Source organism: Scophthalmus maximus, chromosome 5 (assembly GCF_022379125.1).
Source record: "Scophthalmus maximus strain ysfricsl-2021 chromosome 5, ASM2237912v1, whole genome shotgun sequence".
Taxonomy (NCBI): domain Eukaryota; kingdom Metazoa; phylum Chordata; class Actinopteri; order Pleuronectiformes; family Scophthalmidae; genus Scophthalmus; species Scophthalmus maximus.
Window position 1 is genome coordinate 19,687,826 of NC_061519.1, and position 12,896 is coordinate 19,700,721.

The 12,896-nt window shown below is 41.7% G+C and overlaps 2 protein-coding genes across 2 annotated transcripts; one reads left to right on the forward strand and one right to left on the reverse strand.

The window, feature by feature from the left end:
- Position 1: 1 nt before the first annotated feature.
- On the reverse strand, positions 2–7,726 carry guk1a (guanylate kinase 1a). Its single transcript, XM_035633038.2, has 7 exons — positions 7,548–7,726; positions 3,291–3,404; positions 2,791–2,832; positions 2,438–2,673; positions 2,205–2,289; positions 2,041–2,126; positions 2–1,210 (listed from the first exon to the last, which is right to left on the reverse strand). Exons 1-7 carry the CDS (start codon positions 7,579–7,581, stop codon positions 1,172–1,174), a joined length of 636 nt encoding a protein of 211 aa, XP_035488931.1. The 5' UTR covers positions 7,582–7,726; the 3' UTR covers positions 2–1,171.
- Positions 7,727–7,733: 7 nt separating this feature from the next.
- Positions 7,734–12,306, forward strand: c5h1orf35 (chromosome 5 C1orf35 homolog). Its single transcript, XM_035633037.2, has 8 exons — positions 7,734–8,306; positions 9,676–9,826; positions 9,919–9,964; positions 10,070–10,152; positions 10,284–10,356; positions 10,548–10,627; positions 10,754–10,876; positions 11,546–12,306. The coding sequence occupies exons 1-8, from the start codon at positions 8,210–8,212 to the stop codon at positions 11,802–11,804; spliced, it is 912 nt and encodes a 303-aa protein (XP_035488930.1). The 5' UTR covers positions 7,734–8,209; the 3' UTR covers positions 11,805–12,306.
- Positions 12,307–12,896: the final 590 nt, after the last annotated feature.

The window sequence follows — 12,896 nt, forward strand, 5'->3', positions numbered from 1 at the left end:
CTCCTTTCTTTCGCGTGTTTTAATATATTTATTGGAGTTTCAACAGGTAACTGTCTCACTGCTGGACATTTAATGGACTCAACACACGATGACATATTTTTTCCACAACAAGCGCAACACTGTAATAGCTGGTTTCGGTTGAATGGCAAACCGGAGGATGCGTCGCAATCAACATGATAGAACATTAGCACAGTGCATTATTCACATGGACACTGAGTGATTAATGGTTATAACAGGAATGCAGAAATCTCTGCAAACAGGAATGGGTGTTACAGGTTGCCTAAACAGAATATCTGGGTATTTTCAACATCCATGTAATTGAAAAATGTAACAAATTAAAAAAAATGCCAATGTACAAATGGATTATAACAGTTTTTCTTAGCTTTCAGGTTAGTGTATCGTGTGCTTGATCATGATTAGTATAAAAAAAAAATAAGCATGCAATTTCACCTGCCTTCAAAGTTACAAAGTTTCTCCTTAAAAATCAAAAAAGTCCAGCGAGTGTCATTTTAACCTGCACCTGACGCTGTCAAGTGAAAAAGCTACACAGTATAAAAAGGTTATACAAATTTACAGCTGAGAAAGGAACAGCTGATCTAATCGGCCAGAGACCCACAAAATAATAATAAGCTATATTCTAAATGACATAAGACGTACCATTACTTTTGCTCTAAACTATATTTTCCAACATGGGATTTAATCCTACCACAGTACATCAGTGTTCATCATTATCCTGCAAACCAAACACGAATGGAGAACATTATGTGACCGATCACTAAAGTCGACCAAACCAGTCAATCCACAAGATGGAATGAGTCACCTCCTGTTTGTGTCCGTCCGTGTTGGTGACAGGACCGAGATGCAAGCGGCATATCTGTCTATCTGTGTTCAGTAAATACTGTCTAACAGAGAACATTCTACACTGTCAGTCACAATATCAAGTAAGGATTATTGGAGTATCTTTCCCCCCCATACAACTCAAAATAAAGATATATATTAAAATAAAAAAGTTCCACTTTGCAGTATGTTATCATATACCTCTACACACTATGTAAAAACCTGCACACAGACCATCATCTGAGGGAATGTACACAACTGGAATGGAGGTCTGTGGTTCAGTGAGGAGTGGCTGGACGGGACCAAAGAAAAGGTGCTGGGGTGTTGCAGTCTCCTACGAAGACATGTTGATTTTCTTGACATTGTTAATTTCCTTGAGAGAGAGAAAAATAGACACAGATATTTTACATTGTACCAAGTAATGCTAATAAAGTTAATGCTGGTCATAAAATACCGACAAACTTTTCACTATGTTTAAAGTAAGATAATAGCTGCTTTCAGACATGCACTGAAATTTTCCTGGGGCTGCATGTGGCAAATGTCACAAATGTCTGCAAATGTTGCTCCTGACATTTTCTGGAATCGAATTTGTGTTGATTCTACATAAATTCCATCACTTTAAAGTTCCATTATTACAAAAAAAGAGCAAATAATCGGAATTCATCACAGCAAATTGTGCGATTAATTAGGTAATTTTTTTTCCATTGACAGCACAAATTTTTATTTTTCATTAATCCACAATATATTCTGCCCTGCTGTCCTTTAAAACTTGCCAAACCTTCCTTTACACAACACTAGGCATTCTACATAATGGGGGTAAAATTATAACTCAAAATCCAAAACAACGTGTCACTGATTTCAGACAGAAACAGATAAAAGCACACCTCTCACATTTACAGAGAGAATTTTGATGAGTGAAATAAAATAACGGTTGCGAATAGCAGATCTTTCAGCTGTAGCTAACTAATGAAGCTAACATTAGTTATGTGAAAACTTAAGTCGCCAAAGCTTGACAGGACCTGATTTCCCCGTTGCTAAGATGATAATCACTATACAGGGGAGGAATTTGACAAAACAAACAATTAAACTTTTCAATTGTAAGAACTCTGATGTTCTCAGATGCAAAGCCCAAACCCAATACTTTGTAATTTGTCTTTTCTGATGTAAACATGTGTGAAAATGTGTTCTGCAATAGTGACTCACCTCAAGAAGAGCCTGTTTTAATTGGCCGTAAGCTTCCTCCAAATTATCATTGACAACTATCGCATCGAACACACCAGGTTCTTTACCTAAAAGGAAAAAAATATTATTCTCACAGTCGTGATTTAAAACTTTGCTTTTATATGAGCTTAACTGTAAATACTCACTGAAATCCATTTCCAACATTGCTGCATGCAGTCGCTTCTGGAGGTTCTCCTCGGACTCCGTTTTTCTGTCTCTTAAACGTTTTTCCTGAAACCAAGTCCAAAAAACGGCCTCCATGAACAGAGGGTATTCACAAATATAAAACCTGTATGACCAGGTAGCCGGTGGCACAAAGAAGATTCAAAGCCACACCCTGTCAAGGTGGAACAATAGGAGGCATTTGACGTGTCCTCACCAAGACGGCCATGGACGGTGGCTGGATTGAGATGTAGATGGGATTCAGGTCTGTCCCTTTGATGTTCTTCACACCCTGCATGTCAATGTCAAGTATACAGATGAGGTTCTTGGCCTGGACGTCTTGCACGGCAGCTTTGCTCGTCCCGTACATGTTCCCTGAAAACACCGCGCTCTCGATGAATTCACCTTTGTTGATGGCTGCCTGCATCACCTCCCGTGTGACGTAGTGGTAATCTGAAACCCCGCAGACAAGGACACGTGGAGAAGAAAATAAAAACTACAAACTCTGTTGACTGGAAATTAAGAAATGTGATCTCAGCGTGGTGGTGAGAGAGGAGGTGTGTATTGTACCTTTGCCGTTCTCTTCTCCGGGTCGAGGATTTCTTGTTGTATCTGAAGAGTGAGAGGACATTTTGTCAGAGACTGTGCTGGATTTGATTAATGCATAGAAACGCTGATCCACTTTCAAGTAATCAGCATACATCTTGGTAAAGAATGTTTTGAACAAGAGATAATAAAAATTGTCTGTTTCCAGCTTAAACGATAATATGTGCATATTTTCTCTGCGTTACATCACAGTACCTTAAACATCTTTGTGTTTATACCAAAACAATGTTATATCAAGATTTCAGCTTGGGCTAAGAAAAATTACTAAATTTTATAGACCGACACTTGCTAATTTAATCAATAATGAAAATAACCATTAACTGCTGACCTGTTTGAATAAAAAAGAAACTGCATTTGCTTGTGTGAATTATACACACACGTATACATCCAAAAGTCATACAAAACCATGTACAGGTTTGACTTTTTTGCTTTTACCATTGTTGTCTTGTTTTCGGTACACTTACGGGATACGCTGAAGCCAAGGACACTGTCATATTCCTTCATGAGCTTCTTCAGCAGAGTGCTCTTCCCTGCCCCGGACGGACCGCTGAACACCACAGGCCTGGGCCCAGCCATAGCTGAAAGAGACAGGAAGAGAAATGAGGAGAGTTCGTCATGACAGAAACAACAAGAGGCTGAGGCTGGAGGATTGACGTCTATAACCACTAGTCTTGTGGCACGAGTCCTCATAGGACCAAATGTGTCTGAGCGCAAACATAAGGCTTTAAATATTGGAGCGGGTTAACAAGTTTAGACAAGACTCGCTCTGATGGGATTTAGTCGATGAAATGATACACCAGCGGTTCTCAAAGGATGTTGATGCCAAAATATCTCTCAAAGGGGAGCAGAAGCAGTCAGCTGATTAGCAGGCCACATGGTTACCATGGTGCTGTGGAGGAACAATTACTCGCTGATTGGAGAGCCCTCTTTGGAAGATAATTACTTTGTGGAAGCAATAGTGATATATCTAGGGCCTGAACCAATGCCCACTGAGGGACCAAGCTAGTGCTGGGACGACTCGTCGACGTAGTCGATGTAATCGACTACATAAATTCGTTGACTCAAATAATTTGCGTCGATGAGTCGCCCCAAACAACTAGATTAACATCAACATAAATCTTGATGTATACAATATTGTCTTATCCTATATCGTGTTTGAAAATATATCGATATTTTTTAAAAACTCGATATATCGCTGGGCGATATATCGAGTCTTGGCAAGGAGTCCACCGCTCGCGCGAGTCAGAGGGCTCGCGACTCAAAACCCCGTGCGAAATGAAAGTGAGGGCTGGCACGCGTTGGCTGAGGTGGGACCGCGGGGCTCCGGGCGCACCACCGGCCAAAAAATTAATCGCTAGATTAATCGTTTGAAAAATAATCATTTGGGACAGCTCTAGACCAAGCATGCAAATGAAAAGAATTTGACAGCGACTCCTAAATGCTCCTAAATCCCCCCGGCTGCGACAGAAGATCCTGCTTCTGTGGCCGAGGTCAGAAGCTGTGATCCAAATCTGACGGCTCAAAGTAAACCATCTTCCCTGACCCAGTATGGAAGTGTCGTTGAATCTGTCTACCCTGCGACAAGTGGAAGCAGCTGGACGTCGCTGACCCGGGGAGGACGGTTGGTTCTGCGAGGGAGAACCACAGCAGGCGGCGCACTGATGCTTCAAAAAGGTAAATGGGTAAACTTCTGCTTTGCTGTAAAATTGCACTAATGCTAAATAAATACACAACCTGCAATTAAGGGGAAAGAAGAAACGCAGAGCACTGCTGGGTGTCGAGCTCCTTTATCAGCTGGTATGACACGTTCCATAAGCGACTTTGTTTCCACCACCTTTGCAGCGGATATCCAGGTATTACATAATGTCTCTGGCAGTCACTGACTGAAGTCTATAAGCAGAGTAGAAGCTTACATGTTTGTAAAAATCTACTAGTGTCTCAATATCTTACCAACTTTACAATGTGACTTATTCAACACAACTTTTGTCCCTTCTACGATACTAATAAGCTACTTAAGTTAAGAATAGAAGAATATAGTGTTAGTCCTTACCTTCCCTCAAAACACACTGAATAGACAGACGGAGAATTCAAGTGAGCAGCAAGGGTGTGACAGGATGCAAGAGGGGGCGGTGCCATGTTTTACACACCAGTAGACTTTGACGTCAATAAAAATAAATATCTAAGATAGACATATGATATACATGATCTAATGTTGCAGAAAAGACCCAAGTGTGTTTCATTTGTAGCACAAAGACTGAGACACACCTTGATTTCTTTGTAGCACAAAGACTGAGACACACCTTGATTTCTTTGTTCGTTTACGTCAAGTGGTTTTCAGTTACAACCGAGAGCCTCTTCCAAACAGACGTGAGCAATACGAAGCTGGTAAAGCAACTACAGTGAAGAGCTAAGATCAACCATCTTGTTTAGGGGTTATAGGCCTGTAACTTACATCAATACCAGCTATCAGAAGGGTTGTCAATTAGTCCAAAAATGTGGTATTCCATATGACACCATGACATGCACTAAGAATATGTAAATTGGCCCAATCTTTAAAAATCCAAAAAAGCAAACACTAATGTAAACCGTACTGGCCTATGTGGCCTTTTAATAGTAAAGAATAAAATCACTGCATTGTGAGTGGCCTCGTCTCCAGGCAAACCAGATGCAGCGAGGTTTGTGTTTGCAGGTGCAAATGACAAGAGTCCTTCTCCAATGCCTCTTGAAGCCTCAACATTTTCCGAGGGCTGTTTTAGAATGGGCTTCATCACACCCCGACTCCCCAGAAACAAAGATCCTTCACCATCAAATTTTCAAAAGTTAACCGTGATTCTATCAAAGCAATGTACAGCAATGTCATGTTGTAATTTAGAGACAAATAAAGATGCAACTTTATTTGTTTTCAACTTTCCCAGAGCCGTCAAATCCAGAAATATTAATTTTACAACAATATGGCAAAATGCTAAATTTTTCACATTTGAGAAGCTGCAACCAATGATGGTTTGGCATTTTTGCTTGATAAATGTCTGAAATGATTATTTGATTGACAGAACTGATTTTGATCATCAACAAATCATTTCAGTTCTGGAAATAAATTAGATTTTCATGCCCATCGTCGTGTGGGATTCTTAGACTTAAAGTCTGATAGGAAAGATCTGCACACCTAACAGCTCCAGTTGAAGGGTTTTATTTGTCCAACTAGTGACGTTTCGAGCACAAGGGTCCTACTCAGACTTCTGATAATTACCAAATATACATTTATCAAAAATCAGAGGAAGATCGTTGCACTCAAAACGTCACATTGGCAAATAAAATCCTTTAACGGGAGCTTTTGTGTGTGCAGATCTTCTTTTTTCAAACTATTTTGTTGATCCAGCACCCATCAGAAATGAATGTGTGCTCTTTTCCCAAATGTTTTGGTTCTTCTTATCTTAAAAACACCTACTGAATGATCCTGAAATATTAAAAAATGAAATAATCTTATATCTGTGCTCATCATGAAAAGCGGCATCACAGGGTTAAGAGGACTTCATAGCAGACCTGAAAATAACGGGAGTTTTATGACTTGATCAAGAAGGAAAAGCGCTCCTTTGTAATGATTAACACGATCTAATTGACATTTCTGATTGACCAAGGATGTGCAGCCTGCCGCACTCACTCACTTGGACAGGGACCAGCCACTCATACTCTTAAATTAGAGCTGCGTGACAGGAAATGAGAGACACAAGTTTCTGATCAGCATGGGGCTGACGCTTATTGGAAGCCGCACTGTGCAATCATGCGGTTGCCGTTTGCCTTAAGCAAAGTGTTTAGTCATATTCAATCTATTAGACCTCGGGTGTCAGATGAAGCACGCCATGTGTTCAGTCCGGGAGCTAAAAACACTATGTTGATTAGTTGAACAACACAAAATTAATCAGTGTCTACTTTTCAAGCATAATATACCAAGAATTTCATGGTTCCAGTTTCCAGGGTGTGGTGATTTATTTATCTCATATAATAGTTCATTAATATCTCTGACAACGTGATTGCCACATCAGGCTCTGTCAGATCATGATAAGAATTTCACCATTTTAGTCTTCAAAATGATTTATTGAGCCATAGAGAAAAAAATGGCAGACTAATCTATAATGAAATAATCATTGTTGCCAACCTAGAAAATTCGTCCACCCTGACATAGAGGTGATTTGGTGGTTGCGTGCGGCAAAGTTGAACCAGTTTTTCCTCCTTATACAGTTCACTGCTGTGAGCTGTTCCTCCTAACTCATTTCATCTCTTTAAAAAAAAACCTGCTAAATTTGCACTTCCCATTCAAAGTGATAGTGTCTCAACCAAGTGTCTACAATCTCACATTAGACTCATCTAACAGATGAAAACAACTAACTCGGACATTGCAATGTGCACTTTGACTCACTGGTAGGAGCAATAACATGTTATGAATTTTAAATCATGCATTTAAATGCAATGCATTTATTAAAAAAAACAAATTAGTGTTGTGAGTTAGCACAACAACAGATTGAATTAGAGGTAACGTTGCATCAGCCAAACTTGAATCCTGCTCAGTCGACACAAGAAGCAGCTGCTTGTGCAGCAGCGATGCAGAAGTCACGTTGGAGGAAATGAATCCGCCTCTCTTAGCTAGTGATACAGCAGCAAGTCGACACACAGCGACGTTCAAGTTAACAAGCGAGCGTTAAACAAACACACATCCTCCTCCTTACCTGAAAACAACCGGGCAAAATGCCTCATGTACATCGGGAGATACGTTCGGTTCTACGTGCGCGGCACGGGGTCTGAAGGGTTTCCTCCCTCCTCGGCTCTGAGAGCCATCGGAACCGTCTACGTCATCACCGCGCGTCACAACATTAAAGCTGCTGAGCACGTGACGCCAGGGGAACGTTTTGAGCGACAAAACTAAGAAACGCGGAAGCTTAGCTAAAAGTTGCTCAAGGGAAGATGTGATTAAACATAGGCATTTTATATATATATTAATGTAATACATCATGTTCGCTTAGCGGGGAGACTAATGTGCGCACGGCGGGGGACTCGTGATACTGTGGTTTTGTTTACAGGCCGCACAATAACGTAGTGTTGCAAAGCCTAGCTTGGTTGAAACGCTGTCGCCGTACTGTTATCCCTTAAACACGGGCTAAAAGTCGGTTAGTGTGGGCGGCCAAAGTGTACACCACTACGGGGGAGACGCGCTCCATATCGACGCGGAAGGTCACCGCTGAACTCCCCGGATGAGCCAGCGCCGCGGAAGGCCTGGCCGCCCAGTGACCAATCGCGCGGCTCGCGTGCTACCGTGGCTAACGGTTAGCGCGTCGGAACACAACGCTCCGCTTGCTCTTCGATCCGAAGAGTGACCCCACGTCAAAGAAGAATGTTCGGTTCCTCCAGATCCGGAGGGGTCCGAGGAGGCCAGGACCAGTTCAACTGGGACGACGTGAAAGTAGACAAACACAGAGAAAACTATCTCGGTAAGTGTGAGAAAGCCCCTGGCGAGTCCCGTGCGCGCGCTAACCAGCGGCTAGCTAGTAGCTGCGTGCTAACGACCAACAGAGCGACACGCTTTGAGTCACGTTGTAACCACACGCAGTTATCGATACACCACCTATCCCGAGTGTAAACTCATATTTTTGTTTCGATGTGTAGATATGTCATATTTCGCGATTAGTTTGATTGTGTCCACTCAAGTTGATAACGCGCACATTTGAAAGTGCGCATTATAACCGCTGCTACTCGTCCGTACCTTTTGCTGCAGAGTCCCTCATTCCTCTGTGTCTGGGCGGGTTCCGTCGCTCGCTTTTCGTCCTGTACGTCCCCACTAAGCGGCAGGTCCTAGTTCCTAGCTCGCATGGCTCACGTCCACGCCGCCGCCCCGTGTGATCGGAGCCGCCAACAGGTCGAGAGCCACGTAGCCTCGACCTCCGCTCCACGATCAGTCCGGCGAGTTAAACAAACACACCAGGTGACATTTGCTGTACAACTCCAGGATTGCTGCCACCTCTTCTCATCGGCAGCAGAGTTTGTTTCTGTTTTGTTTTTAAAGTCGACTGAGAGGTAGCTGGGGACTTAGGGGAGGAGATGACCCCACAGTGCGTGTGTGCAGAACCTCTTTATGCACGTGGTAAATCCAGACAAACGATTTATTTAACACCAGAACTGAATCTGTGTTCACCTCAGTATCTTCAAACACTGGAATTGACTGGCGACCTTTTTTAAAAAAATCTTTTCTTTCAAGAGTCTTGATTTTTTTGCACCAGTGTTAATGTCAAATAGTTGAAGGTTCATCGTCACAAATGTAAAGTTGTTTGAACAATTGGCTTGGGACTATTTCGATCAAACAAAACATTGACAGGCACAAACCTTGTGTGATTGGCCTCGTTGCTGTTTTCTGGTGTTTTACCAACAAAAAAAATCACTGCATTGAAGAAAGAATGGGCAGATTATCTGAAAATGAAAATGACTGTTTATTGCAGCCATACGTTGAGCTGCAAGATTTGAAGCGAGTGAAGCCATCGAGTGGCATCCTCTGGAGTTCTTACATTTAATTAACACTGACTGAATCAGACTGACTGTGAGCTCATTAACTAGCAAATCTTACATCCATAAAACCCACAGTATCTTTACACCTTAATTCCTGTTGAAATCAATATGAATGCTACTCGTTGCATCTTTTCTCCTATTTATTTGTCTCAAGATCACATCACTACATCAGTGTCTGTCTGCTGGTCAGCATAAGAAAGGGCAGATTAATATTTTTTAAAAAACGTGAAACTTAAAAGTAGCTGTACAATGCAGTAGAATTATCATGTATACCATATCTTTCTCAATTCTTCTTTCCAGGGAATTCATTGATGGCACCAGTAGGACGATGGCAAAAAGGCAAAGACCTGTCATGGTATTCTAAAGACAAATCAGGCAGTGCGGCATTGTCCAAACAGGAGGAGATTGCTGCGGTCAAGGCTGCAGAGCATGAGGCACTGATGGCCGCCCTGTATGTATAACTTCCTAAAAAAGGAATATATAACAAATGCCGACATCAATTGCAAAAATGATGATCAATTTATGTTTTCTGTCTCTTTGTAGAGGGCACAAGAATATAAAAAGACAACCAACTGGCCTGACCAAAGAAGTATGTCACTTTGTCCAGTTTTGATTTCAGTCAAAAAGTTTTTTAAGAATTTGCCTGCATTAAAGATGTTTAATAATTTTAATTTTTTCCCCGATTTGACGCCAGGATCTTGCAGATGTTTGCAGGAGGGAAGAGGTTGATGGTGAGGAGAGAGATGTAGACCGTGTGTCAGGCTTGGGAAGCTCCAGGTAAAAACCATTTTTTATTTTGGTTTTAACTTTTGTTCTGTTCAAATGTTCCTCTTGACAGTCAAGCGGTGGCGAGAGAGCTGCTCATCTTAACACACCGTGACTGCAATGTTTTTGTTTACAATCTACAGTGCTGGGTCGAGGAAATTGGTGCTGTCCCAAAAAGAAAAGGAGGCTGCTAAAATGGGCTTACCCGTTTTTACGGTAAGGGTTTTCTTCTATCCACTGCCGTTTCCAATCTCACTTAAGGGATAGTTCAGGTGTTCAACATATTGATATTGATCATTTTGACAAAGTACCTACTGGTGTGATTGATTACATGTGGTAGTTAAGATACGTTTATTTCATGCAATCTGCACCTTGATGCAAAAATTAAAGGAACACTGTCTTTACAGCACCACAAGACTGAGAATCGCCCGGAAACCGCAACAGTGAGGACGTTGGAAATTGTGGGAAAAGAAGAAATTGAACAACGGTGTGTAAATCTTGGCTCGCTCCTATATCCATTTCCAGGATGAAAATAAACATTCTGGGGCAAATGACCATGTTGACCTGAAAAATAATTATCTTCACTGCTTTTCTTTTTGGTTTTTAACTTAAGGCACGAGAGCAAGAAGAAAAAGAAAGAAAAAAAGAGCAAAAAGGAGAAAAAGAAGAAGGAAAAGAAGAAGAAAAGGCAAAGAAGAGACTCATCCTCTTCGGAGTCAGATGACAACAGAAAGAGGTTGGTTCATTTTGTCCCCATAGATTATTTGGTCTTCAGCCCCGAGAGTGGACAGAATAACTAGATTACAACAAATTATAACTTTAAAGAAACAGATCCATTTACATTTGGAATTGAGGCATTCATTATTATTGCTGATTTGCTCATGATACTGTGATCACCTCCTGTATATGGGCCAAGTGTGTAAACCTGCTATGAAACCGAAGCTTCCCCTTGTCAGCACTAGAGGGCACCAAGACACTGTCCTACACACAGCTACCTGAATAAAACCCTTCCTTACCTTTTCAAATTAGAGAAGCATATATCCCAAGACATTGAAAATCATAGATGTATCCCAAGATAATAGATGTATTGTGTAAATCAGGTGTGTTACATAAAATAATGTAATTTTTGTCCTTTAGTAATGTAGTAATTCTCCAGCAGGAGAAGATTTGTGATAGAAACCAACATTAATAGAGAAATGATGACAATTCGTGGTAAATATTGTAGGATATACAGAAATCTGTCCACACAATAGCCAGTTGTATTTAGCTACAGCTGCCGTTCGGTATTTTCCATGGATGTCACTGTAAAGCTGATCTGGCAGTTACCTCTTCCCCAGCCCTCCCAACATCTTTGATCCCCACCACAGCGCCAGTCAATGATGGTTTGTTTCCTTTTACTCTTCAGGCACAGAAAGGACCACCATCATCATAATCCATCATACCATAGTCAGAGTGGAGCCAGACCCCATGACAGCCATTCAAGGGGGGGAGCAAAAGCTGAGCGAGAGCCCTCCTACCCCTATCATCGACAGCAGCGGCATGACACAGACTCCTCCGATGGGGGGTCTCCTCCTGTGTCCCGTAACCCCGCCAGCCGCAAGATGGCCCCTGCTGGTGCAACACAAAGCCACAGGCGGCGCCACGACACAGACTCGGACGACTAATGTCCCTCCCCCCCAATTCAAAGACGCATAATACGGACAGAGCGCCCTACAGCAGCCCCACTGCCCCTGAAGACCTCATTTACCCTGGAAAACCAAACAGACTGTGGATGGCGACAAGTTGACGGATCAGACAAACAGGCTTTGGCCTTGTTTTATCTTTTCATCCATTGAGTTGGTCAGTTGTTCATAGAACACTAGTGTATTTTATTTCCAACACATTCGATGTGATTTTAAAGGCATTACTGTCTATATTGTCATAGGTGGACTTTTTAAATTTAATTTCATCAGATAAAATACCCTTGCAAGAATAAAATGTGATTAGTAAATGGAATTAGCTTATTCCTAAATCTTGACCTGGTTGCTGTTGCTGCTTAGGAAATCTTAGAAATATATGTTTAATCCAGAACATTGTTGTCGACATATGATTTTTTTTTTTTGTCTGGAAACAACTGGCGGACACTGGGCTTTTATCGTAGCTTAAGTAAAAGATTTCAAAAACTGATACTGCGTCAAAGGTATCATACAGGTATAACAGTATTCAATTAGCTTGTAAAGTGGAGTTGAACGTTTTAAAGGTTGAAGCAAGTTGTGTCACTAGCACAATTCATCAGTGAACATCAGTAATACAAAAGAAATACTTAAATATAGGACTCCGTGGCTTCCTCTTGTGATTTATAAACTACATTTGAAAAATCAATTACATGTTTAGGGTTTTTAGCTGAAAATCCTGTACATTGCTCCTTGATGCCCATTTTTGTTCCTAGACGTCTCCTATGTCTCACTGTGCCTCCGGCAGCTCTGCTGCTTTTCTTTTTCTCAGTCATGCCAGCGCTTCTTAATCCCTCACCGTGCGAGGTTGAGCTCCCTGACTGGTGCGACACCGTTGGAATGCTCTCCACCGGTCATAATAGAGTGTAGTGTTTGCATTTGTCTTGAATTGGTCTGAAAGAGGGTATTCTGCTGGCTGGCACCTGGGGGGTGCACTAAAAAAGAGCAAGGCATTCATAAAGAAGAGTGCAAAAAACCAGGCTGGTGCTTTTATATGGCCGAGTACCATTAGACCGCCACACACAAACCAAGCTGATAGAGCAG

Excerpts from the sequence above, each read along its gene's own strand:
- c5h1orf35 (XM_035633037.2), top strand. The coding sequence starts at position 8,210 with ATGTTCGGTTCCTCCAGATCCGGAGGGGTCCGAGGAGGCCAGGACCAG. Across the intron at positions 9,965-10,069 it reads CAACTGGCCTGACCAAAGAA|GATCTTGCAGATGTTTGCAG; the intron begins GTATGTCACTTT and ends ATTTGACGCCAG. Across the intron at positions 10,628-10,753 it reads AAAGAAGAAATTGAACAACG|GCACGAGAGCAAGAAGAAAA; the intron begins GTGTGTAAATCT and ends TTTTAACTTAAG.
- guk1a (XM_035633038.2), bottom strand. The coding sequence starts at position 7,581 with ATGTACATGAGGCATTTTGCCCGGTTGTTTTCAG. Across the intron at positions 3,405-7,547 it reads TTTTGCCCGGTTGTTTTCAG|CTATGGCTGGGCCCAGGCCT; the intron begins GTAAGGAGGAGG and ends TGTCTCTTTCAG. Across the intron at positions 2,290-2,437 it reads CACCGTCCATGGCCGTCTTG|GAAAAACGTTTAAGAGACAG; the intron begins GTGAGGACACGT and ends ACTTGGTTTCAG.